We start from the raw sequence: 24,373 nt of genomic DNA, 5'->3' as shown, positions 1-24,373 counted from the left end.
TTAAATCAACACAAGCTCATCACCAGCCCATGGTAACTTAGTAAGATTGACAAACCACAGTAAATGAATGTGTCACTTCCCTGCGGCAAGACGTCTCTGGATACATTCCCATTCAGGACTGTTTCATGTATCCCGCAATTTTTTTAAAGTTCTGTGCTTACATCAACCACTTTGAGACTTAGTATTCTCCCTGCCTTTCTGATTTTTCCACACCGTTTGCTTCTTCGGAATCCTCTCTGTCTTTCCTCCTCCCCACTCCTTGGCAGTCCCTCCTCTCACTCCTCCTTTTCCCCTCCTCCCTCACAGTTAGTGGCTTGAAAACTTTTTAAAAGCTCTCACAGCGCTTCAAGTTGGAAAAAAGAGGGTATCTTTTTTTTTTAAACAAGGTCTTTCAGGAAAGGGGGAAGGCGAGACAGTGAAAACAAAAGAGCAGGAGACTTTTAAAGTTTAAATAGGCAGGTCTGGGTGCCTGAAGTAGTCCTTGCATTTGAGTTTTAACCTCCTGAAGAACTGAAGCACTTGTTTTACCATCTTCACTGCAGACTAGCGAGGTAAGGATGGGCATTTTTTTCCACTTGTTGAGTTAGTTCCAAGTAAATATTTTCAGAAAACTTAAGTTAACCTTTAACCTGAACACTAAGAGCACATTTCAACTTGATTTTTTTAAAAAATGTTTTCTTGTCACAAGTACTATAACTGTGGATGTCTTGTTTGTCTCTTGTACAATTTTAATGTGTCTTCAGGAGATTTCATTTTTCAGCTGTTTGAGTTGGTTACTGTCCCCAATGTAAAATATCATTTACTAGGTTTTCTTTTCATTTGCCAAAGAAGCCTTGTTTAATTGAAGTCTTTTTAAAAAACATGACAATAGAATTCTTTTTCTATAGAGAAGAAATGTTCAGCTGTAGGAAAAGCTAACCAGAGCACATGACAAGTGTAGAACAACCCCTACCATGAATAAGTACACAGATTTTGCTTTCATATGGAGATCCTGACTGGTATTTAAGAGCTCATACAAAGCAAAGTCTTTAATTAGTTGCTTTGTTCAGATGCTGCTGTTGCTGCTGTGGCTACTAATCGGGTGACTTTCACGTGGCCTTTCTGAACCTTTTTCCTCCTTTTTTGATAATAGCTCCAGGCCTTTGTTGGTGATTTTTAAGCTTTTCATTATGTATTTACCCTTTATTAGCACCCTCAGATGTCGTTGGTGCAGCTTCAAAGAATCTGATGCCTCTCACCACGCTTACAATGCCTGTGAAAACTTTGGGTTGCTTGTTGACTGAGTTCAGTTTCTGTCTGTGTCAATATCCAGGTCTTCCAATCTGATTTAAAAAACACAGTTTAAGCCCGGAAAGCTGGGGGGGGGGGGGTTCTGAAAGGAGGGAGAGTCTCTCTCAAATCCCTTTATTGATTCCTTATAGTTAGCGTTGACTAGAATTCTTGCCAGAAGCTAAAGGAGGAGGGCAAGAGGGGAATGCAGGACAATTCAGCGGCAATCTTTTTGGGGAAACCCACTTTCTTTTTATTGGACTTCCCTGGTGTTTCAAGCCCATTTTCAATGGCTTGCTCTGATCTTTCTTTCAGCCCCATTAACATCAGGACTTCTGAAACTTCCAGACTTTGAAATGTTTACTGCATATTTGGCGGGGGTGGGGGGAAACCCTTCAGAGTTCAGCACTGGCACTGACCCATGATACCTATCTAGAATACTAATAGGAGAAAAGTGAACTGGCAGAGTTCAAATGGGGAAAGGAAAAGACACACTGGAATTGATTTACACCAAAAATAATAGTACATCAAGTCAATCACTGAAAAAAAGCAGGTAGAACAAACTTTATTGATGTTTGTAGCACTCCAGTATGCAAATTACTTCACAATTTGTATCAGTCACTTTACTGAAAAACTCTGTAGTCCCATTTTTTAGATTGAGAAGAAGACATCCTCAGCAAGAGAATGAAATCTGGAGCCTAACTCAGATGCACCTAAAGAAATTTAATCAAGTTGCTTTTCTAATGATCAGTGAGAACCTTTCTGCTAAGTGAATCTCAGAATTGTAGTTGAAGAAAGTCCCACAAAATGCAATGCTTTGTTTTGAATTACTTCTAAGTAAATATGCATTGGGATCTTGCTATATGTTGTACAACTCAAAACTCAGTGATCTATCCATCAGACAATAATTCCCTTATCTGACTTGAGCTGTATCTGGTCTCATACCCAAATGCGTGTTGGGCTTGACTAGAAAAGCTTTGCACAAATGATATCTGCTTGTTGCTCAGTAGCACTCCTGACTGAATAAATAGTATTGGCCTTCTGAAACATGCTTAAACTAGTCTTTCTGCTACATTCTATGTAGGCATATTATTGGTCTTCATGTTGACTACACGTTCCAATTGTAGTAGTTTTTCCTGCTTTTCTTTGCATTTGATTATCCTTGTTTATGACAAGCTGTATGCTTATGCCTTAGTCTTTCAGGTGTCACAGGACTATGTCAGTCCAGCCCTTTTGTAAACATTTGTAAAATAAAACTAATTTGACTTCAACTATGACAGACATACTTTAGGGGACAAGGATTGGGCATTCAGGTAGAGAAAAAGTGTTCTTCCCTATTGCCCCTCATGCTGATCCAAGTCTTGGTTTCAGTCCCTTTAGCCCTTTGGTTCCCCTCTATTTTCATTGAAGAGGAATTCCTAGCTTAACCGGGCAGATGTAAAGGTCCATGGTAGATCTCAGTTGAAAAGCAATACTGGAATTTTTTTTAACAGAAAGGAATCCAGTAACAGAATATTTAAGATGGTTGTTTTTGCTCACATCTGAAATTCCCTGCTATTTTTCTCAAGAAATTGCAGAGTTCTCATAAGAGCCTTTGCTTCACACCCAAATTTGTCTGCAGACCATTTGATCCACTGCTATATATTATGTATTTGGTATTCCCTGGAAAATGTCCAAATTAACACGTACTTGAATATTGCTCAGATTCTGACAGGAAGTTGTCTGGAAGCTCTAGCTTCACAGGCTTCTCCTTCAGGATTTTGTGTGAACCCAAGAGTTAGATAAATGTTTGAGTCTAATTGCAATAGGCATACACAACTCCACGATACAATCTCATAAGATTCTATGACAAATGCTTACCTGTAACTTTCTGACATGGCACTCTGCTACCATAGACACACAGGGGCTGTGGGGCTGCCTGGAAAACATGAGTGACATGAAACACATTAACAAGACTCTGAAAGACAGCTCCATCAACAGATTGACTCATTGAATCCTTTGTTTTATCATACCTGCTCTCAACAAATCATTTGTACAGGGTGTTTCAGAATTCAGAAGTTACAAACCCACCCAGTCTGCTTGAATGCATAGTCCCTTCTGCAGTGTGCTGTCATTGTGGCACCCATGCCTCTGAAGGACATTGAGCAAGCTATATGTCCTGCTGTAGTGTACATAACTTTTGCTTTACTCATCTTTTAGATGTGATAACTGATACTGTCAGCCAAGTGAAAAACCACCTGAACATTTAGCATGGAATCATCACAACTGAAATTATCTAAACTGGTCCCCTGACAGCCTTCCATATATCACAGGGAACAGTCTGGGCTAGCAGTGTTTGCAGCGAGCTTGTCAAAATGAGAGAAGGTTTGTCTCAGAAGGGAAAGGAACTTGGCATATTCCATAGATCATTCTTTCAGTCTTTTTTGCATAAACCAGAACACTTGACCTGAAGCACAGGGAACTTCTGTCGTTTCGGATGATAGTTGTGTTAGTCTGCAATAGAACAGTTCAATTCAAGTCCAGTAATACCTTAGAGACCAACAAGATTTTCAGAGTATAAGCTTTCAAGAATCAAAGCTACCTTTGTCAGAAACAGAGGGAATTTCTATAGAAACCCTTGCAAAATCTTCTTTGGTCACAGATAGAATACTATGCACACAAACATCAAATCAAGATCCTACCATTATACTTCCTGCATTGCTGTAAGAGTGGTTCCTATAATATATATATTGAAGGCAAATGGGTTCCTGAATTATTTGGAAACAGCCAAGTCTTTTTCGTTATTCTGATGGTCTCTTCCAAACATGTGACTCAGTTCTGAGGGATTTCACATAGTATAAATGTAAAGATGGTTGAAGGCTTCCTATGACCACACATAAAAGTGGTTAGTCTAGAATGTGCCAGTTGTGATGCCAATGCAAAAGTACAAAATATGACTTTGTGTCCATATTGTGCCATATATTATAAATACATTTGTGAAACCTAAATACTGAAGATTTAGAGGGCTCTTAAAATATCCAATGTTCTGCAGAAGGCAGAAACTTAAAAATGTATACAGAGATTCATACTATTCCATGTCTAATTGTATTTGGCAGTACAAGACATACATGAAAATCAACTAAGCCATTATATTCTTTCAAATACATTTTCTGAAAACAGAATTATCACATTATGGCAAAAATGTTTCCTGAGGTTTTTTTTTTTTAAGTTTCCAAATCTAGAAGCACAATATTCACATCAATAAAATCCATTCAAATCTACAGATCTCCTTTTATGTTCATGGTTTAAGAAGAAGAAGAGCTTGGATTTATACCCCACCTTTCTCTCCTGTAAGGAGTCTTAAAGTGGCTTACAAACTCCCTCCCTTCCCCTTCTCACAACAGACACCTTGTGAGGTAGGTGGGGATGATAAATTTTTGAGAGAACTGTGACTAGCCCAAGGTCATCCAACAGGTTTCATGTGTAGGAGTGGGGAAAACAAATGCAGTTCATCAGATGTAAGCATCTGGCACTAATGTGAAGGAGAGAGGAATCAGACCCGGTTCTCTAGATTAGAGTTCACCTGCTCTTAACCACTATACCATGCTGTCTGTCTGAAACAAAGCAGTCAAGCAACTTGTTGAAACAAGTTGTGCAGCATAAACTAATGCATTTTTCTCATAAGTAAAACTTGCTATATCCTGTGGAGAGTACTTGTTGGTAAACAGGTGCAGAATTTCAGCTGTGCTGACAAGCAAGTAGTCATAACTATTGCTGCTCAAGTTTTCTGTCTTATTCTATTGATTGTGAACGAGCGGTACTTATAATGGTTCTCTAATAGAAATGTTTCCAAGGTTAACAAAATATAATTGTGGGGGGAAATGAGCCAGACAGACTTTCAGTAGTATAATCTTTGTCCAGATATCCGGCATTTGGAGATTGACTGTAGCTGAGGGACATAAATTACATACTATTATCTGAAATTAACTGTGTATTTTCCTCACTCAGAGACTGCATTAGGTTGTTACTTGCATGTGTGAAACATCTGCCACAGATCAAATGTCATCAAATGTTTTCAAATCACTTGACATGATTTTGAACAAGAAAAAAAAATATTGCATTCAGCTGTAAGTTATTGAGTACTAGATGGTGGTGAGATGTCCAGTCATAAGCACATGTTTGAGTCATTCCAAAGTTACATTGATTTCCATGACAAAAGAATTCAGACAAGTGTATTTAAGACAACAACCACATTTCCAGTCATTCAAGTATACTTATTCACAGATTCCTGAAAATTTAAAGAATTATTTCCAGGTGAATAGGCTTATCACTCAAGTATCAGCATTGTCTAGCAGGTACATAATAAAACAAAGGGAGAAATGAATTTGAACATTTAAAAAATTCAATATTGGAGGCCTGGCCAAATTAGGTTACTGTATTTGAGGTTTTTAAACTGTATAAAATGAACAGTTGAGTGCCTATGTTGTATGTTCCCTTCTAAGCATACCAAGAAAGCGCTGAGACTCTTAAAAGTTAGTTAAAATGGTGCTAAAAATGGTGCTCAGTTCAAATATTGCTTAAATGAATTTGAGATCAATATATTAGTTTATTTCCTTGATGTTGTAAAATATTTGACATTCAAATAAGTACATATTGCCCCCCCAAAATTTGGTCTCATTAAAACTGTATTTCTTTAACAGTTGTCTTCTATGCATTAACAGAACTGCTTTGTGAGTGACTTTTTAAAATATGTATTTGTTTCTTCAAACTGCATGAATAATTCATTCAAGGAATGCTTCCTCCTGAAATAAATATAGCCAGGATGTAATGAATTTTGCCTACTAAAACAAAAATTTAAATTGATGCTAAACTGAAAAGAAATATTGCTGACGTAGAATTAAACAGATAAGGCTTGTGTATATCTCATTAATGGGACAGAGTGGAATGTACTTAAAAGCAAATAATCTAAAACTCCTCAGGAACAATACTTCCTTTGTTTCAATCATACTTTCAATCTGAAATAACATTATGCTGTAAAGAAATCCACTGAGCCTAGAGGGAATTTTGATAATGGCATATTTTAAAATCATCAGAAAAGCAATTAATGAAATCAAGAAGCTATTATTTGAGAGAGAAGTTTATTTTTCTCAGATAAGGAACAGCGAAAGGTAGCTTTTTGAAGACAACTTTCATAACTTTCTATTTCATTTCCCTTGGCTTTAAAATCCACTTGGTATTCACATTTTTATTTTTCAAGCAATGACAGTCTACATACAGAAACTTCACCACATGAATTGATCTTTCAGTGGTGGAAAGTACTGCCAAGTCATAGACAATTTATAGAGATCCTGTAGGGCAAGAGACGAACAGGGTTGGTTTGCCATTGCTTTCCTCTGCACTGCAACCCCTAGTAATTCTTGATGGTCTCCTGTCCAAGTACTAACCAGGCCTGACCTTGCTTATCTTCTGATATTTGACAAAATCAGAATAGCCTGGTCCATCCAAGTCAGGGCGGATGTAACTCTACGGGAACATAATTGTGCGTGCGTGCGTGCGTGCGTGCGTGCGTGCGTGCGTGTGACATTTAGCACCCCAGGCTAAAATCTAAAACCTCAAATCCTTTTCTTTGGTGAGTGAAGATTCTGATATTAGTACTTAAATGGGATCTTGGGAGTATCAATAGGGGCATAATATCCAAATTCAAGATGTCATAGTTTCACTGTATGTAGTTCTGAAAGCCTCACTTCAAAAAGGATGTGGACTGAATGGAGTGGGTGCAGAGAAGAGCAATGAGGATGAGCAGGTGAAAAGCTGAGGGAATGTTGGGACTTGGGAATGTTTAGTCTGCAGACAAAGAGGTTGAGGGAAGACCTGATTGCTCTCTTTAAGTATTTGAAGGACTGTTATTTAGAGGAGGGCAGGGAGCTGCTCCTCTGGAAGCAGAGGATAGGACTCACAAATGGGCATATACCAGCTGCATATTAGGGAAAAAAATACAGTAAGAGTTGTTCAACAGTGGAATCAGCTGCCTAGAGAGGTGGTGAGCTCTCCCTCACAGTCAGTCTTTAAGCAGCAGTTTTCCAGAATTATAACTGTTCTCCAGATGACTGAGATCAGTCCCCCTGGATAAAATGGCTACTTTGGAGGGTGGATACATTATAATCCCTAGGCACTACCCCAAATCTCCACGAATTTCATGACTTGGAGTTTGCAACTGTGGCAGAGTCCACACAGGCCAAAAGCAGCACCCTTAGAGCAGTAAAAACACAGCTGAAGGCTTTCATGGCCAGATTCAACTGGTTGTTATGGGTTTTTCGCAGTAATGAAGGGAGGGGAAACCGTGCCTGGGACATAAACTGCCCATGCACCCCCTCCCACCCCTGCCCCATTCCTGAAATGCTCCCAACAGGCCCCTGACAGGCCCCGCCCCCCGCCCTGACACATGACTGCAATGCCAGTGCCCGGGGCGAGCTGCCCCAAATGTCCCCATTGCATCTCCGCCTCTGGTTTTCTGGGTTGTGTGGTCGTGGTCTGGTAGATCTTGTTCCTAACGTTTCGCCTTCATCTGGCATCTTCAGAGGTGTATCACAGAGAGAAGTCTGTTATACACTGTGTCCAGTGAGAAGGGAAAATTTAGTGGGGTATATATTGACTTATATTATATAGTGGGGTATATATTCTCATATATTGTCTATGGGGTATACATAGTTGGGTATATATATATTTATTTTGTATATATTGTATATTTATATTGTATATATATTTATATTGTATATTGTATATATATTTATATTGTATATATAGTTTTCAAAGGGGCTTGGACAGATTTATGGCGGAGAAGTCGATCTATGGCTACCAATCTTGATCCTTCTTGATCTGAGGTTGCAAATGCCTTAGCAGACCAGGTGCTTGGGAACAACAGCAGCAACAGAAGGCCATTGCTTTCACATCCTGCATGTGAGCTCCCAAAGGCACCTGGTGGGCCATTGCAAGTAGCAGAGTGCTGGACTAGATGGACTCTGGTCTGAACCAGCAGGCTTTTTCTTATGTTCTTATTGTCCATGTTCCAGGGTGGGGAACCAATCAGTAAGTGTTTGGTGGAACTTGCTATGCAGAGGTGTGGTTGACTGTATTGTAATGCGCATGGGGTTTTTCAGTCCAGGGAGTGATTCATATTTGCATTCCCTGCAGCAGCAAAAGTCTTAGTGAATGCAAACCCTGTGTCTGGGTGGAGTCCATTGTCCATGAACCCAGCGTACCCTTGGCCTTTGATTCTGGTGTTTTTAACTCTGTGATACACCTCTGAAGATGCCAGCCACAGATGCAGGTGAAATGTTAGGAACAAGATCTACCAGGCCACGGCCACACAGCCCGGAAAACCCGCAACAACCAGTAAAAACACAATTCCATCAGTGCTGTTCGCACAACTGCTGCCTCTGCAATGAGGAAGCCATGCTTTTTCCCCACCACCAGGACAGGAATGCTGTTTTCCTGCCTCGCTCAATGCAAATGGCATTTGGTTGGAGGCACCACTTTTTGGTGCCTCCATTTTCCTCCACACTTATCTTCTTTCCTTGTGGAGCTCCACAGGGATGGGGAGGCATGTCCATTCTGCCCTTTGACCCCTGGGGGTCAGAGGGTAGCATGGGCGTGCCTACCTGTCCCTTAAGAGCTCCACAGGGAGATAAGGTAAGTGTGGGGAAAGAAAACAGACGCGCTTCCATGGCGCCTCTGTGGGCTACAGCCGCTCTTGGGCCGCTTACACCTCAGTGTGCAACCACCCCCAGGGCTACATCATATATGTTGGTGGGAAGCCACTGTAGTGGCCCATGCAGAATCCTCCTGTTTAAAGAAGATCCAAGGTTCCATCCTCAGGATCTCAGGCAACAAGACTTAAAATAATTCTTTCTCAATGCAGAGTATTCAGCTTCATATGGTGGGTTTATAGAGACTTCTAGACAAATGTAGCTGAGTTTTCATTCTAATGCCATTAGAAATACCAGCAAATTTTGGGGTGGAGCTTGAGAAGGGAGGCTGAGATTTGGGGAAGGGAGGTACTTCAGTGGGGTATGACACCTTTCCATCCCACTTCCAAATTTGCTATTTTCTACAGGAGAACTGATCATTGTAACATGGATATCCAGTGGTGGGATCCCAAAATTTTAGTAACAGGTTCCCATGGTGGTGGGATTTAAACTGTGGTGTAGTGCCAGTGGGACTGGGTGGGGCACGACGGGGGCATGGCCGGGCATTCAGGGGGTGGGGCATTCCAGGGGCGGGGCTGTGGCAAGGACAAAGCTGCTGCACCAGTCCTTGGGCGGGAAATGAATGCACGCAGGCGCGGGCTGCCACGCACGCCGGTGCACTTCCTGCTAGACTGCTTCAAGTTCTGCGCGCTACTGCTGAGAGGAGGGGCGTAACTAAGGCAAAAATCACATGGCAAAATCACCAATTAGTAACCCCCTCTCGGCACACACAAATAATTAGTAACCTACTCTCGGGAACCTGTGAGAACCTGCTGGATCCCACCTCTGTAGGATATCCGTTGTTAACAGCAGGAAGCTAGTAATTCTAGCTTTAGCAGAGGCTTGCATGGCAGGCATCTTTCAAGATGGGGAGATGTGGGGCTTGATATTGTATTCTGGTTTTAACTGTAAATGTTTTGAATCTATTGTAATAAGCCACCTTGAACCAGGAGGAAAGGCAGGGCAGAGATGTTTTAATAAATAAAGACACTATGGCCCTTTCCGCACAGGCCAAGCAAGTGGGGTGTACCTTGATAATCTATGGCAATTCACCCTTCGGAGCCATTTGCTTGAATGGTTCCGCTGGTCCAGCAGCTGGCAGTGCGCCCTCCGCATGGGCCACGCCGCTCTGGTGCCCTTTTACCTCCTGCCGGTTCCCACTTCTCTGTGGAGGCCAGGGGACCTGCCCCCATGGCCATAGCAATGCCACTGGTGTCAGAGGCCAAAGGCATGTCCCATGGTCTCCACAGAGCAACTGGAGCTGGCAGGAGGTAAAAAAAAGACTGGGAGCGGCCAGGGAAAACGTCGGCTTCTACATGATGCCATTCGCTCACCACCAGATGGAAGCCAGCATTTTCAAAAAGACTTGCTCAATGAGCGAGTTGAGAGAACTCCCCCACAACAGCATTTTTACCGGCCCCCGCCGGTCTAAATGGCCCGTGTGGAATGGGCCTATGATGCCTAATATACTCTGGTATATTAGTTGAGACCAAAAAAAGACTAGGTTTGAATTTCTGTTCAGGGTTAGGCAATTTACTGTCTCTTATTTTCAGTTCTCAATTTGGGAATACTATTACCCAGCCAGCGGACTGGTGAAAAGAAATCTTTTTGAGAAGGATAAGGCAAATGTTTAAATGCACAGCTAAAATTTGTTTTTTATATATCTAATAGATAGCTTCAATTAGCTATTGTTAGATCTAAGGCTCATTCCGCACATGCAGAATAATGCACTTTCAAACTGCTTTCAGTGCTCTTTGAAGCTGTGCGGAATAGTAAAATCCACTTCCAAACAGTTGTGAAAGTGGTTTGAAAACGCATTATTTTGCGTGTGTGGAAGGGGCCTAAGTTTAGAACAGAAAAAGCAATGATTTAATGATATGTATCCTAAACCCTTTTTAGTGGTTAACCTCAACTTGTTTTTAGGAAGCAACTATCCCCAGATTTACCTTCACAGAAATTTTACCATTCAGATTCTTAATTTTGGTTCTGTGTGACTTCCAAGTAAGAAGAGTCTCAGTTCCCAATACTAATATTTTTAACAAGAACAAAATGAGTGTTTCAACTGATGTCATACAGATGAATATGATATAAGTTTTACTTAGCAACAGTTAGTGCAATTAAATGTCATCATATCATGCAGTTCCTGTGCTTGGGTGTGATAATTCATTCTTTCCTTTTCAGACATAATTGTGCTGGCTATCACCAGTACTTCATCTGTTTTTCTTGTATGTTTATAGGTAGCAGCCAGTGAAGATGGGTGACTGGAGTGCATTAGGAAGGCTTCTTGACAAAGTCCAGGCCTATTCTACAGCTGGAGGGAAGGTGTGGCTGTCTGTCCTTTTCATTTTCAGAATCTTGCTGTTAGGGACAGCAGTGGAGTCTGCCTGGGGAGATGAGCAGTCAGCGTTCCGGTGCAACACCCAACAGCCTGGTTGTGAGAACGTTTGCTATGACAAATCCTTTCCAATCTCTCATGTGCGGTTTTGGGTTCTGCAGTTCATTTTTGTCTCCGTGCCAACCCTCCTGTATTTGGCACATGTTTTCTATGTGATGCGGAAAGAGGAAAAATTGAATAGGAAAGAAGAAGAGCTCAAGCTTGTCCAAAGTGAGGGTGTTAATGTAGAGATGCACCTCAAACAAATAGAAATTAAGAAATTCAAGTATGGGATTGAAGAACATGGCAAGGTCAAAATGCGTGGAGGATTGCTCCGCACCTACATCATCAGCATCATCTTCAAATCTATCTTTGAGGTGGCTTTCTTGCTCATACAGTGGTACATCTATGGATTCACCCTGCAAGCCATTTATACTTGTGAAAGAGTGCCATGCCCACATAAGGTGGATTGCTTCCTGTCCCGTCCCACAGAAAAAACCATCTTCATTATCTTCATGCTGGTGGTGTCTTTAGTCTCTCTGTCTTTGAACATCATTGAAATTTTTTACGTCACCTTCAAGAGTGTTAAGGATCGCATGAAGACAAAAAATGACCCCTTCTCTCCTAATAGTGCCTTGAGTCCCTCCAAGGAATGTGGATCTCCCAAATACGCCTATTTCAATGGTTGTTCCTCTCCAACTGCCCCTTTGTCACCCATGTCTCCACCAGGATACAAACTTGTCACTGGAGACAGGAACAATTCTTCCTCTTGTCGTAACTACAATAAGCAAGCCAGTGAACAAAACTGGGCAAATTACAGTGCTGAGCAGAACAGGATTGGACAGGCTGGGAGCACCATCTCCAACTCACATGCCCAACCATTTGAATTTGCTGATGATCCCCAGAACAATAAAAAAATGGGTTCTGGGCATGAGCTACAACCTCTCACTGTTGTGGACCAAAGGCCACCAAGCAGAGCCAGTAGTCGAGCCAGCAGCAGACCTCGACCTGATGATCTGGAGATCTAACCCTTTGTAGCCACAGTACTTATCACAACTATGATATGAAATGCATTAGAAGATGCACACATGGTTTTCATGCTGTCCCATTGGAGGTGGTACTTAACAATCTCAATCAGGAGATTTTAACAAACATTTAAAAAACTTGGGGAATTTTTTTAAGTGGGAAGCTGGGTGGTGTGGGGAAATACAGGAAGTGTTGGTATTTAAAGTAGCTGATTTAAAAAGTTTAAAATGCTAATTTTTTTAAAAAAAACTAGTCAACAATATGTTAGAGGAAATTTGGGTTTGTTATTTGCTTTAGAAAAATTCTAAATGAGTGGTATGTGTGTGTTTATAATATGCTGACTTTTCTAAAGAGTTTTGTTTTTGTTATACTAAAAACAAAAGTTAAACTGGTTTTTCTGATCAAAAGGAAATGGAGATGGTATTCTTTTACTGACTGTCTTATGTAAGATTTTGATCATTTTCCTGTTAGAACATTCCATTGTTAAAATTTGCACTTTGAAGGAAAACTTCCTGGTATGACCTGGTCAGTGTCTGCACAATTATGCAAAAATAATCTGCTTCCTTAAAATCAGTCAAGTACATTTCAGACAAGGCCCAACCAGCATTCTTTGGTCTTGTTCACTGGATGATTCAAACAGATCTAGTTCAGGGTGTAGGATTAAAGTTCTTGTTTCTGTGTCATTGTTTTACCACCTCAATATTGTGCTGATCTCATACCACTGTCACAGTTTCTAGGAAACAGTTTGTCAGGTATGGTGTGAAGCTGGACAATCAAGCCATTTTATTTTATTTAAACGCTTACATAGATTGCATATCTGTCCACAGTTAAGTCCCACTGTTATCATTGGTGTTTGAACACTGTGGTTGGAACTATAGTCACTGGATGCAGTCCAGGATAATTAAATTTGCTGGTAATTTCAATTTGAGTGGATCATGGATTACTTACTCCTGTTAGAGTCTCTTCAGTGTTGAGAAGGACACTCAGAGCTCTGTACATAAGAAACATCATTTACTTCAGTAATTAAAAAAGTGTATGGCTCTGTATCCTCAAGAATACAAAGCACCCACAATGTACAGTGAGCTTTCTACATAAATTTGGAGACCTATATCCATGGCACACTATTAGATTAGGCCAAGAGTAGGGATTTGTGTGTTATTTCAAATAACAAGTATGCATGGAGTGGAGAAGATATCAGTGAATGGCCCACTCTCACATCAATATGCACACAAATACTTACACATTCATGTGTCAATATGATGTTTACATTAAATTATTCCAATGAATACAACTTTTACCCATTTTAACAAATCAAACAATACTTTCTTATATTCTATAGCTGATGCTATGAGTATCTAAATATAAATAGTACTATAGGATCCTACAATTTTGGAAACAAATTCTTACCAGTTCAAAAGAAAAACCCTCTTCGTATTGCTTCATAAATAAGATTTGTTGAGAAAAGTCACATTTTTCTGCAGTTACGAATGATTTTCTTTTATAAGAATTAAGGAAAGAATCTGATAGATTACGTAATCCATTTCTCTGACTTGTAATGACTTATGCTTGAATAACATAAATGGTAGTACTGTGTGGGGGAGGGGAGAAATGTTAGCCTGCCAATAATGTGAGAGACTTGGGGACAATTTACACAACCATGTTTGTTCTGTAGCAATTGCAGTTATCGCATGATTGCTCAAGAGTATGAAAAGAGCATCATGGATTATACAAGGGCAGAGAGAAAAAAAGACTCTTGAAAACTGCAGTCTCAGAGGATTGTGTGAATAGGACCTTAGAATAACTGCTTTGAGCTGTACTAATAATAAATGTCTATGTCAGTTTTACGGTAGCAAGCATTCCTTGAGTGTTGTTCATGTACAAATCAGTTCAACTGTAACATGATGGTTCAATTCAGCTTTGATATTTCATTCCTTCTCAGTGACAATTTTGATATTTGCACATAAATTTTGGGGAATGCAAGTGAGGCTGGAAAGAATGCAGTTCTAATTTATTTGAAATATATGCTAAGGAAATATACCATTTTTATTTCAACCACAGTGCCTTTTACTTCAACACAGTTCAACCAGGAACACAACCTGGTTTCATTTTGCAGCAAGACAAATACTATATTATATTAAGTCATTTGACATTCCATGTTAAAACTATTGTCAAGCTCATTGATTGCATGTATTCTGCCATAGTCCATCAGATCACTTTTTTTCTGGAGAACAAACTTTAGTCAATAAAGTTTAAATTTAGTATTAATCAGCTTGCAAATAGTCAGTTTGTGTGTCTGTGTAACTTTGGCATCACAGTATTAAACAAAAGCAACTTAGGCTATTTTGTCGGTGGTATGAAGGGTGAATTATGGTGATGAGCTGCCAATGTCAGAGGAGAAAGACAGAGTTCCATAGTTTGCATTGTTCACCAGGAAAGTTCTGTGCTCCTCAATACTACTAGCCAGAGAAGGTTTGTTCAGCCCTCTACAGCCCATATGTGTCAACATACACTGTCTGTTCTGCCCTTGGAGCATCCCTGTTGCTAAGAACATCTGTGTCTCATACAGGGTGTTGGGAGGGTGAGTGAAGTTGCAGTTACTGTTCCAGACTGTTGAGCAAGAATTTAAACCAAGCTCAATAATCCAGGAGTATCACACCTCATTTGTTATGAGGGCTGGAAATGACATAAATGTGACCTTGTCGAGCCAGGTTCTGAAGGAGGTGGGAGGGGGGCTGTCTTGGCTGGCCCCAGAATGGCACTGGGAGGCCTAAACTGATGAACCCACAGTGAGCTAGCTGAGGCAACTCCTCCCCCTCCCAATTTGCACTCACCAGGCCAGATCAGGAGTGTGGGGGGGAATTGCCTCAGCTGGTTGTGGGCCTGATAGTGCCACTCAAAGGACTGGATCCAGCCCCCAAGCCCCATGTTTGACACCCCTGCTGTACTCTTAGGACACTATACTATACACAGGACAAATTACAACAACCAGAGCAAGAGCATGCACTGTGTGTACTGGCATGTACAAACATGCACTGTGTGTACTGGCATGTACAAACAATGAATTGCAGTGCACCTATGCATAAAGCTAACATATCTTTATTGTAATAATAGCAAATTACAAACATTCATGGTGCATATAAACATAATTCATTGTGCTTATAGAATCAATTACTTACAGTTACATAGATGGGAAAACAGGTAAGGTAGAAGAAGGTTTCTTAAGTGAGGTAGAAGAAGGTTTCTTAAGTGATTGTTTCTATATACACAGTTATGGATTGTTGTTTGTATATGTACTATGAATATTTGTAATTTTCTATTACTGCAATGAAAGTATATTAACTTTATGCACTGGTGCATTGCAATTTATTTTTCGTATGTGCCAGTACACACAGTGCATGCTCTATTTGCTCTGATTGTTCTAATCTTCGGACTGGCATCTTTTCATTATTCTTACTGGATCCTATGCATTTTGGAAATTTAAAAAAATGCTTCATATTATCATGATGGTCAGAATTTGAGTCCATATAGCAGCACCTCAATGTATATGCAGAGGAGAACAGCAGCTTTGTAGCTGAAGTGTCTTCAGCAGCTGAACCACACCTTGCTATACTGAAGACATACATAAGACATGAAATGAATTCTGACTTCAGCAGCATGACCTGAATCTCAAAGTTGCTGCTACTTACATTATCATTCCTTAACACTGCTTTGTGGGCCTATGCTGATTGTATCTTTATAGAGGGTAACATTTTCCTTGTTCCAAGCTTTAAACTGCAAAGTTAAAGCAATCTTCTGTGCTGACATGTGATTTTCAAAGATGTCTGTGCCAAACAGTTCCCTTATAGAGCTCTTTATTTTAGGCAGCATCAAGCCTAGCCCTTCATTTCATTAATTTTTATTAGTGTGCTACTACTGAAGGCCATTGTGTCAAATGAGTAGTTTCATTTCAGTACATTTCATTAATTTTGTCCCTTATGCATGGCAATTCTATGCCAGCTTCCATATCAGCAGAACCCATGGAACAAGGTGCACTCCAATAGACAGGCAGGGTGGCCATCTACAGATGACCAACTAAAAAACAGTCGTCAGAAAAGGACAACAGTTGCATTACATTTGCAAATTCACCTGTTCTTGCAACTTAAATAGAAATCCAAGTCATCATAGTGTCAGTTCTGCCTGATCTCCAGGTGCTAAGTGTTGATGAGGAACTTTTTCAGATCCCTGCTGGATCATCATACTTAGTTCATCCCAAACAGCCAATATCTAGATTGCAGAACTGTTCTGGAACGGATACCCACATACAAAATGTACAAGCTTCTTCTGAAATTATGAAGGAAGTGAATGCCTGTTCCTCTAATATGCAGGGTGTTTTAACACTAGGGATGTTCTTAGGGTTGCCAACAGGCTGAGAACGGAGGGGGGACACCTTTTCCCCTTACTGTATGGAGATGGGTAGTTAAAGCGTTTTGGGCATGGAGGTAAATAACATCACCTGTGAATCTGAAAATCTATTAAGTCTATATTAAACAGATCAGACAGTTCTTTTCCAGGTCTGTTGGCCAGCCTATTTATTCTTGGCAGTCAAAAGAATTAGAACACATTTTATGACTATTGTGCCCCTGAAATAATTTACCTCCTTGATATTTCCCATACACAGAAGGTGGTTCATTATGTTTCCACCCAGTATTTACATTCACCATCCCCCTCCCACATAAGCCAGTTAATAATTCAGCATTGGACTATAATTTCTTGAGTGTCATTACCTCCCTTTTCTTCTCAGAAAGTGATTGATTCCATTCCGCACAACATAAATACAACATTTTGAGGCTGAAATATAAAAAGTTTCCTGCAGGAATCCCACACAACTTTTTCTCAAAATGTTTGTGAAACATTTTATTTTTCCTCAAAACATTTTATTCCAAAAATGCAAACTAGCATTAATTTTCCCCTGAAATATTTCCCAAACATTTCCTGCTTGCTGTGCAGAAAGTAGGAAACATTTTATTCTTCCTACCTAAGCTCAAGTCCACCATTTTCTGTTGCTGCAGTGAGTCTCCAAGCTGCCTGTCATTTGCTGATGATTGCCCATGGAGGTTTCCTCTGCTGGCATCAGGTCTGGGTGACATTTTACTGCTTTAACTACAGGAATCAACTCAGCATTGCCTGCTGATATTTGCAATGTGTCGCTTTCTTTTTTTTTAATGAAGCAGCTTCAAAACTACACAGACTTGAATTCTGAGCATACTGCTGATTCACGTATCAAATCTGTGTAGCTTCAAAGCTGCTTCACTAAAAACACAACAAAAGGAAAGTAACACATTGCCAAAACTGGCAGGGAATGAGTTGATGCCTGTGCTTAAATCAGTGAAATGTCACCCAGACCCGATGCCAGCACAGGAAATCTCTGTGGGAAATCTTTAGCTAATGATGGGTGCCATGGACAATTGCAAGGAAGTGGCACAAAATGGCAGGCACAACAAAATGAAATTGACAAGCTTTACATCCAGGCAAAAGGTGAGGAAAAAGATCATTTTCACCTGGAAGTGAGAGCTTCATTTTCCTGCACTGTACAGGAGAAAAAAAGCCAAAATAGTTCTTATTAAAATGTTTGCAAGATATTTTAAATGTTCTGTGCAGAATGGACCATAGTCATAGATTCCACAAAACTTTCATCACTTTTGAGTATATATTTGCAGTTATTGGTGACTGTTTTAGATTCAACCATCAACATTATTAAAACACAGCACGGCTGACTTTAATAAACAACTAGTGACTTCATTGTTGAAGGTTCTCCTTTCTCCAAATATGAAACAGATACATAGCCACCAGGACTCACTTGACCTGATGCCCTCATAAAGACTGTCTAATAGTCAAAATAGAAGCAATTCAGAATAGTATAATGGAAAAAATAGTCAACACTTTTAAAAAATGAAAAGGTGACTGTAGTAAATAGCTCAGAGGTTAGCAACTGGAACCAATGTACAATGTGCCAGAATAGATGCCATCTTGAGATCATGATGAAACAGCATCAAAAAAACCATCCATCCAACTCAGAGATTGCACATCTATTCCACAGAGAAGAAGTCACAACCAAACAGCTTCTCCAAAGAAATGTAAGTGAAAAGAATAGAAGATTTGCAGATTTATAAAATGACATCAGGAGCTGGCTTAGTCATGTGAAGGAATGATTGCAGTACATTTCTCTAGTGTTGAATCACACTCAGGCCCTTTCCGCATGGGCCAAAGAGCGCTTCCCCACCGGCAGGAATTCTGCCGGTGGAGGGAATGAGAGACGTTACTGCTGCAAGAAGCGTCTGGCCGACCTCCGCAGGGGCGGCTTTACAGGGAGGAGGTGGCTCCGCATGGAGCCGCCCTCTTCCCCGTCCCTCTCCCACTCACCCTGCGTCACCGTCGTGCAGCCCTGCTTTGAAAATGCCTCCTTAAGACCATGCACGCTGCCCTCCGACTCCAGGGGTCGGAGGGACAGTCGAGGGAGGGTCTTAGGAGCTGGGCTCAGCAGGGCTTAATGACCGCCGACTGGGCAGAGTGAGTGGAGAAGAGGAGACGGGCAGAATACGTGCATTCCCTCGGGCCCGGTGCCCGCTTAAGCGCAGCGCTGCCGAGAATGGCCTGTTGTTGCGTTCCCAAAACCTCCCACTCCAAAGAGGGAGAGCTTTGCACTGGAGGCGGCCTGACGCCGCCCTGGTGGTGATGGAGGGGAGCCAGGTCAGCGCTGCCTCGCGTTTTACGCCAGCGCCACCTGTCTTGTAAGCGGCTCCCTACCAGGGATGAAGCGTTTTTGCCGTCCCCCTATGCGCCGCTATATGGCCCACGTGCGCGGAAAGGGCCTAAGTAATAGTCCTTTCCTCATGGCTGCTCCATTTAAAATGGCACAACTTACAATTCATACCTTCTGAATTGTTTGTGTATTTTGTACTCCATACCTGAGTGCAAATGCTAAACTAGCTCTAAAAATTGGTTAGAAAAGAGAATCTCCTTATGACACAGCCAGTGCAAAAGCTTTTACATTATTACTTGTTGCTGGACAGGAACAGGAAAAAAAGGTAGTGAATGGGAAATCCTTGACTTTGGAGAAGTGCCATGGCCTCTGCAAACTGCCCTAACTTGCCTGCAGATTAGTCTTCCACACTTTGGTCTCTAGATCAGGGGACTGCAAGGTTACGTTCTGGACAACTATTGTACTGCTCTGATCCCTTTTTCTGCTTACCAGCCATTACCAACCAAAGTGATGCCTTGCTGTGCTATTTCTTATGCATAAATTCTGCCTCCCTTAACAACTAGGTGCAAATTCCTTTGTGTCAGTGAAGTACTGAGAGAAATTGTTCTGCATGAAATATGTTCTTTCTATTGATAGAACTGACAGGAACTTTAGATCTTCATCACTTATCTGGCAAAAAAAATGTCATTGGCCTTTAAATGGTTTAAATATATACACTTTAAAGACCACCATACAAGCACTGATGGAATGTACAAGTATGGAACTACAGTAAAACACTTCACCAAGTTCATTATTTAGCTTATAGTATTGTTAAAATTTAAGGAAAAATTGAAATGGAACACACTTTCATCATTGCACAGCAATGACATATGCACACAATGACATATGCACACAATGACCATACTTAATTGTGTTCCTTGGAATGTGTGAATGAGATACTTGTCTAAGGTTTCCACAAACTGAGGGTTGAGGACAATGTATGTGGACAGTCAACATAAAGTATTTGGCATTAACAGTGTCTCAGTGTTAAAAATATTTTTAGGTTCACAGTCCATGCATTTTCAGTAAGACTCAGAAAAGACTAACAACCATCTTACATAGTCAGACTGATGGTCTGTCTAGCCCCGTGATGGTGAACCTTTGGCACACATGACACAGCTGGCTCGCGGAGTCCTCTCGCCGGGCTCGCGAGTGCCCGACTCTCCCCCCAGCAGGTCACCGTCGCCATTCCCACTCTGCCCGAGGGAGAAGGCAGCCACCTTCTTGGGCAGGGGGGGAAACAGCAGTGGTGACCTGCTTGGGACTGCCTGCTCTCGCAGCGCAGGAACCGGCGGCGCTGAGCAGCCAATCCCCTCTGCCCAAGGGAGAAGGTGGCTGCCTTCTCCTTCAGGCAGAGGGGGAGATGGCAGTGGCAGCCTGCTCGGAGCCACCTGCTCTTATGGCGCGGGAGCTGGCGGCACCAAGCCGCCAACCCCTTCTGCCTGAGGGAGAAGGTGGCTGCCCTTCAGGCAGAAGGGGTGGCTGCCCTTCAGGCAGAAGGGGAGAAAGCAGCTGTGGCCTGCTTGGGGCCGCCTGCTCTCGCGGCGTGGGAACCAGCGGCGCTGAGCAGCCAATCCCCTCTGCCCAAGGGAGAAGGTGGCTGCCTTCTCCTTCAGGCAGAGGGGGAGATGGCAGTGGCAGCCTGCTCGGAGCCACCTGCTCTTATGGCGCAGGAGCTGGCGGCGCCAAGCCACCAACCCCCTCTGCCTGAGGGAGAAGGTGGCTGCCCTTCAGGCAGAAGGGGTGGCTGCCCTTCTGGCAGAAGGGGAGAAAGCAGCTGTGGCCTGCTCGGGGCCGCCTGCTCTCACGGCTCAGGAGCTGGTGGTGCCGAGCAGCCAACCCCCTCTGCCCGAGGGAGAGACGGCAGCGGGCGGCCTGCTCGGGACCCTTTCTTGGCATAAAAAACCCCCCAAACAAATGCAGAGACTGGAGGTCCCCTTTCTCTCTGAGAGGAAGGGCTGGAGCCCACTTCTCTCTGAGAGGCTACCTCTCAGAGAGAGAGTGACGCTCAAGTCTCCTTTGATCCATCCACCCCCCACCCCATCAAGCTTTCTCTTCCCATGGATCACAGGGTCCATGGGCAGTGACAGCTTTCCCATCCACCCCCACCCCCATCCCCATCAAGCTTTCTCTGCCCATGGATCACAGGGTCTATGGCCTGCACCTGTGTCTGGCATCTTCAGAGGTGTATCACAGAGGGAAGTCACAGAGTGTATCACAGTGTGTAACAGACTTCCCTCTGTGATACACCTCTGAAGATGCCAGACAGGTGAAAGAGTAAGATCCACCAGACCACCAGAGTGTGTGTAACAGACTTCCCTCTGTGATACACCTCTGAAGATGCCAGACAGGTGAAAGAGTAAGATCCACCAGACCATGGCCACACAGCCCGGAAAACCCACCAGAACCTGTAAAACCTCAGTATTCAGGTTAAATTGCCGTATTGGCATTTTGTGATAAATAAGTGAGTTTTGAGTTGCAGTTTGGGCACTCAGTCTCGAAAAGGTTCGCCATCACTGGTCTAGCCCATTATTAAGCCTTCAGCTGCTTTCAGTGCTGGCTGGAAAGGAAGTCTATACCAACATGAAGTACTAACAATTGACTGCTGCCTGTTGTTTCCATCCAGTGTGGCAAACTACTATTCAGGACACCACCACCAGCACCACCAGTTTTCTCAAGAAAATGTCTGTCTTCAGCTGATTCATTTATGACTGCAATTATTAATAGGTTCCATTCAGCTAATCCTGTTACTACAAATTATGGAACTATATTATATATGTACTTGCTTAAGAGGCAGCCGGCTTCTCTCTGACATATACCACAAGAAGAAAGAAAATATTTTAGTAGTTATTTAAAACACAGAAAATGTCAAGATCTGAAATTGATAGTACTTGCTGAAACAAGCACTTTTATTCTCTGCTTCAGCCTGAGTAACAGAGTTTGCTTTATTTTTAAAGACTTTTGAAGTAGCCCAACTCCCCAAAGCTGTCTGGAATTGCACATTCCAGCTGTTTAAATAACCCAACAATTTACTTTCCTGTTCACAAATCATTGGTGGAATAAATAAGCACAATAGTCAGATCTGTTAATGATACAATGTCAACCTTTAATGTGAACTTCTCTGGTTTTCATTTGTGCGTCATAAGCTCAGCCTGTTTCAATTTTTATGGCTGCCAGTCACCAAAGAAGTTTCCAAGCACCCAAAATTGCACACAAGTGCTGTTTTGAAGTATCTTGTCAGAGGTCTGAATCTCAACTAGAAGCCAAATAGCAATGAAGATATGTAACAACGTATTTCTTAGTTTATGCAAATAATAGAATCTATACTCAATGAAATCACTCCCCATTGTGTCCAGATTCTTTCTCTCAGAAATATCTTTCTGACAGTCCTTTGGAAGAAATATCTTTCTGACAGTCCTTTGGAAGAAATATCTTTCTGACAGTCCTTTGGAAGAAATATCTTTCTGACAGTCCTTTGGAAGTGCACAAAAATGAGATGAATATGTTTTGTAAGGGCATCCTTTGATGTTGGTGTTCATCTTAGTCATCATCATCTTTCCATAGTAAAATGAAAACAGATTTAGGATCTTAGGATCAAACTACACATGGTGATAGTGCTAGTAATTTTCTAGTGGGAACAGAACTATAGAATTTTAGAGGTGGAGGGATTCCTGACACTACCCAAACATTACTTTTAGCTACATTCTTTACTCACAGGATTCTTCTCAAATGACCACTGTACCATGTCAGTTAGAAGCTTATAGATATCATCACTCCCAAAACCTTCATAATGTATTCATGAATTCACTTTGGGTCTATGTGGATTCCTTGTCTTTGGTGCAGTGGTGTATCTGCCTGGGGACAAGGGGTAACCCCTGTTCCCTGGTGCCAATTATCTGGTCACGTGGGGGCACAAAATTAGTCCCCCACATGACCAGATGCCTTTGCAAAGATGACGAGGCAGCAGGAAGCCCTACTGCAGTGATGGCGAACCTTTTTGAGACCGAGTGCCCAAACTGCAGCCCAAAACCCACTTATTTATCGCAAGTGCCAACATGGCAATTTAACCTGAATACTGAGGTTTTAGTTTAGAAAAAACAGTTGGCTCCGAGGCGGATGTTACTCTGGAGTAAGCTTGGTGGCAGTCGGTGCCTTTGCTTTGAAGCAACTGTGCAACTCTTCCAATGGGTGAATCACGACCCTATGAGGGTTTACTCAGAAGCAAGCCCCATTGCCAACAACCGAGCTTATTGCCAGGTAAAGGATTGCGCTTTTGTTCTTTGCATGAAAATCAGTGGGGTTTAACATCGCTTAACAGGGTTACCTACACTGCTTCCCCAAAACTAGGTCTTAGGTTTAATGCTAATAATTGAGCCAAGTGGCCCAGGCCAGCCTAGATGTGTGGGGGGGCCACTCTGTTTGTGTGAGCCCACAGAGAGGGCTCTGTGTGCCACCTCTGGCACCCGTGCCATAGGTTTGCCACCACTGTCCTACTGCCTCGTTGTCTTCAGGTTTCCTTGACTCCATCCACGTTGTGGGAGCGATGGCATGAATGGGGCCAAGATAGCCAGAAGACGATGCCCTGCCCCCCTCCCAGCCGACCTCTGGCCTTCCCGGGCCTGGGGAGGTCAGAAGTCAGCCTCCAGAAACAGGGGGTGGGGTGGGGCAGACCTCCACCCCTTTGGCTCACTCTCCCCTCCGGGGCCCCCGCAGCCTAGCCTCTACCCTCCCCAGAGCCCGAGGAGAGCAAAAGCCACTGCTAGCCTACAGTTTTCAGAGACAGGCTTTTAAAGGCACTGAGACTGGGGGCAGGGCTTGGGGGCATGGCCTTGGGGGCATGGCCCCACCCTTATGCCTCATCCCTGGCCTCAGTGCTTTAAAAAGCATGTCTCTGGAGGCTAGAGGCTGGAAGCGGCTTCTCCTCTCCCCAGGCTCTGGGGAAGGCAGAGGCCAGCAGGGGGAGAGGCTTGAGGTGGGGCCCTGCCCCCGAGCCCCACCCCCAAGTCCCACTTCCAGGCACAGGGGGCACCTGGAGAAGGCTTGTCTCCGGGGGCCCGTTTTCCCTCTGCTTTGGTGCCACCATCCTAAACTAAATCCAGTCTCCCATAGCTTGGCAATCATTAGTAAGGACTACCTCTGAGCATATGCAAAGGGAAAAGTTTCCAAAGTACTTAAGTCTTTCTTCTGTGTGTGTGTCAACAT

At 42.5% G+C, this 24,373-nt stretch overlaps 1 protein-coding gene across 1 annotated transcript; it reads left to right on the top strand.

Annotated features, from left to right (window-relative positions):
* The first annotated feature begins 291 nt into the window (after positions 1 to 291).
* On the top strand, positions 292 to 14,658 carry GJA1 (gap junction protein alpha 1). The gene is made up of 2 exons (XM_048492031.1): positions 292 to 551; positions 11,231 to 14,658. The coding sequence occupies exon 2, from the start codon at positions 11,247 to 11,249 to the stop codon at positions 12,393 to 12,395; it is 1,149 nt and encodes a 382-aa protein (XP_048347988.1). The 5' UTR covers positions 292 to 551; positions 11,231 to 11,246; the 3' UTR covers positions 12,396 to 14,658.
* Positions 14,659 to 24,373: the final 9,715 nt, after the last annotated feature.

Source organism: Sphaerodactylus townsendi, linkage group LG01 (genome assembly GCF_021028975.2).
Source record: "Sphaerodactylus townsendi isolate TG3544 linkage group LG01, MPM_Stown_v2.3, whole genome shotgun sequence".
Classification (NCBI taxonomy): domain Eukaryota; kingdom Metazoa; phylum Chordata; class Lepidosauria; order Squamata; family Sphaerodactylidae; genus Sphaerodactylus; species Sphaerodactylus townsendi.
The sequence above is the reverse complement of the archived record's forward strand: the minus strand, read 5'-3'. Positions and strand labels throughout refer to the sequence as shown.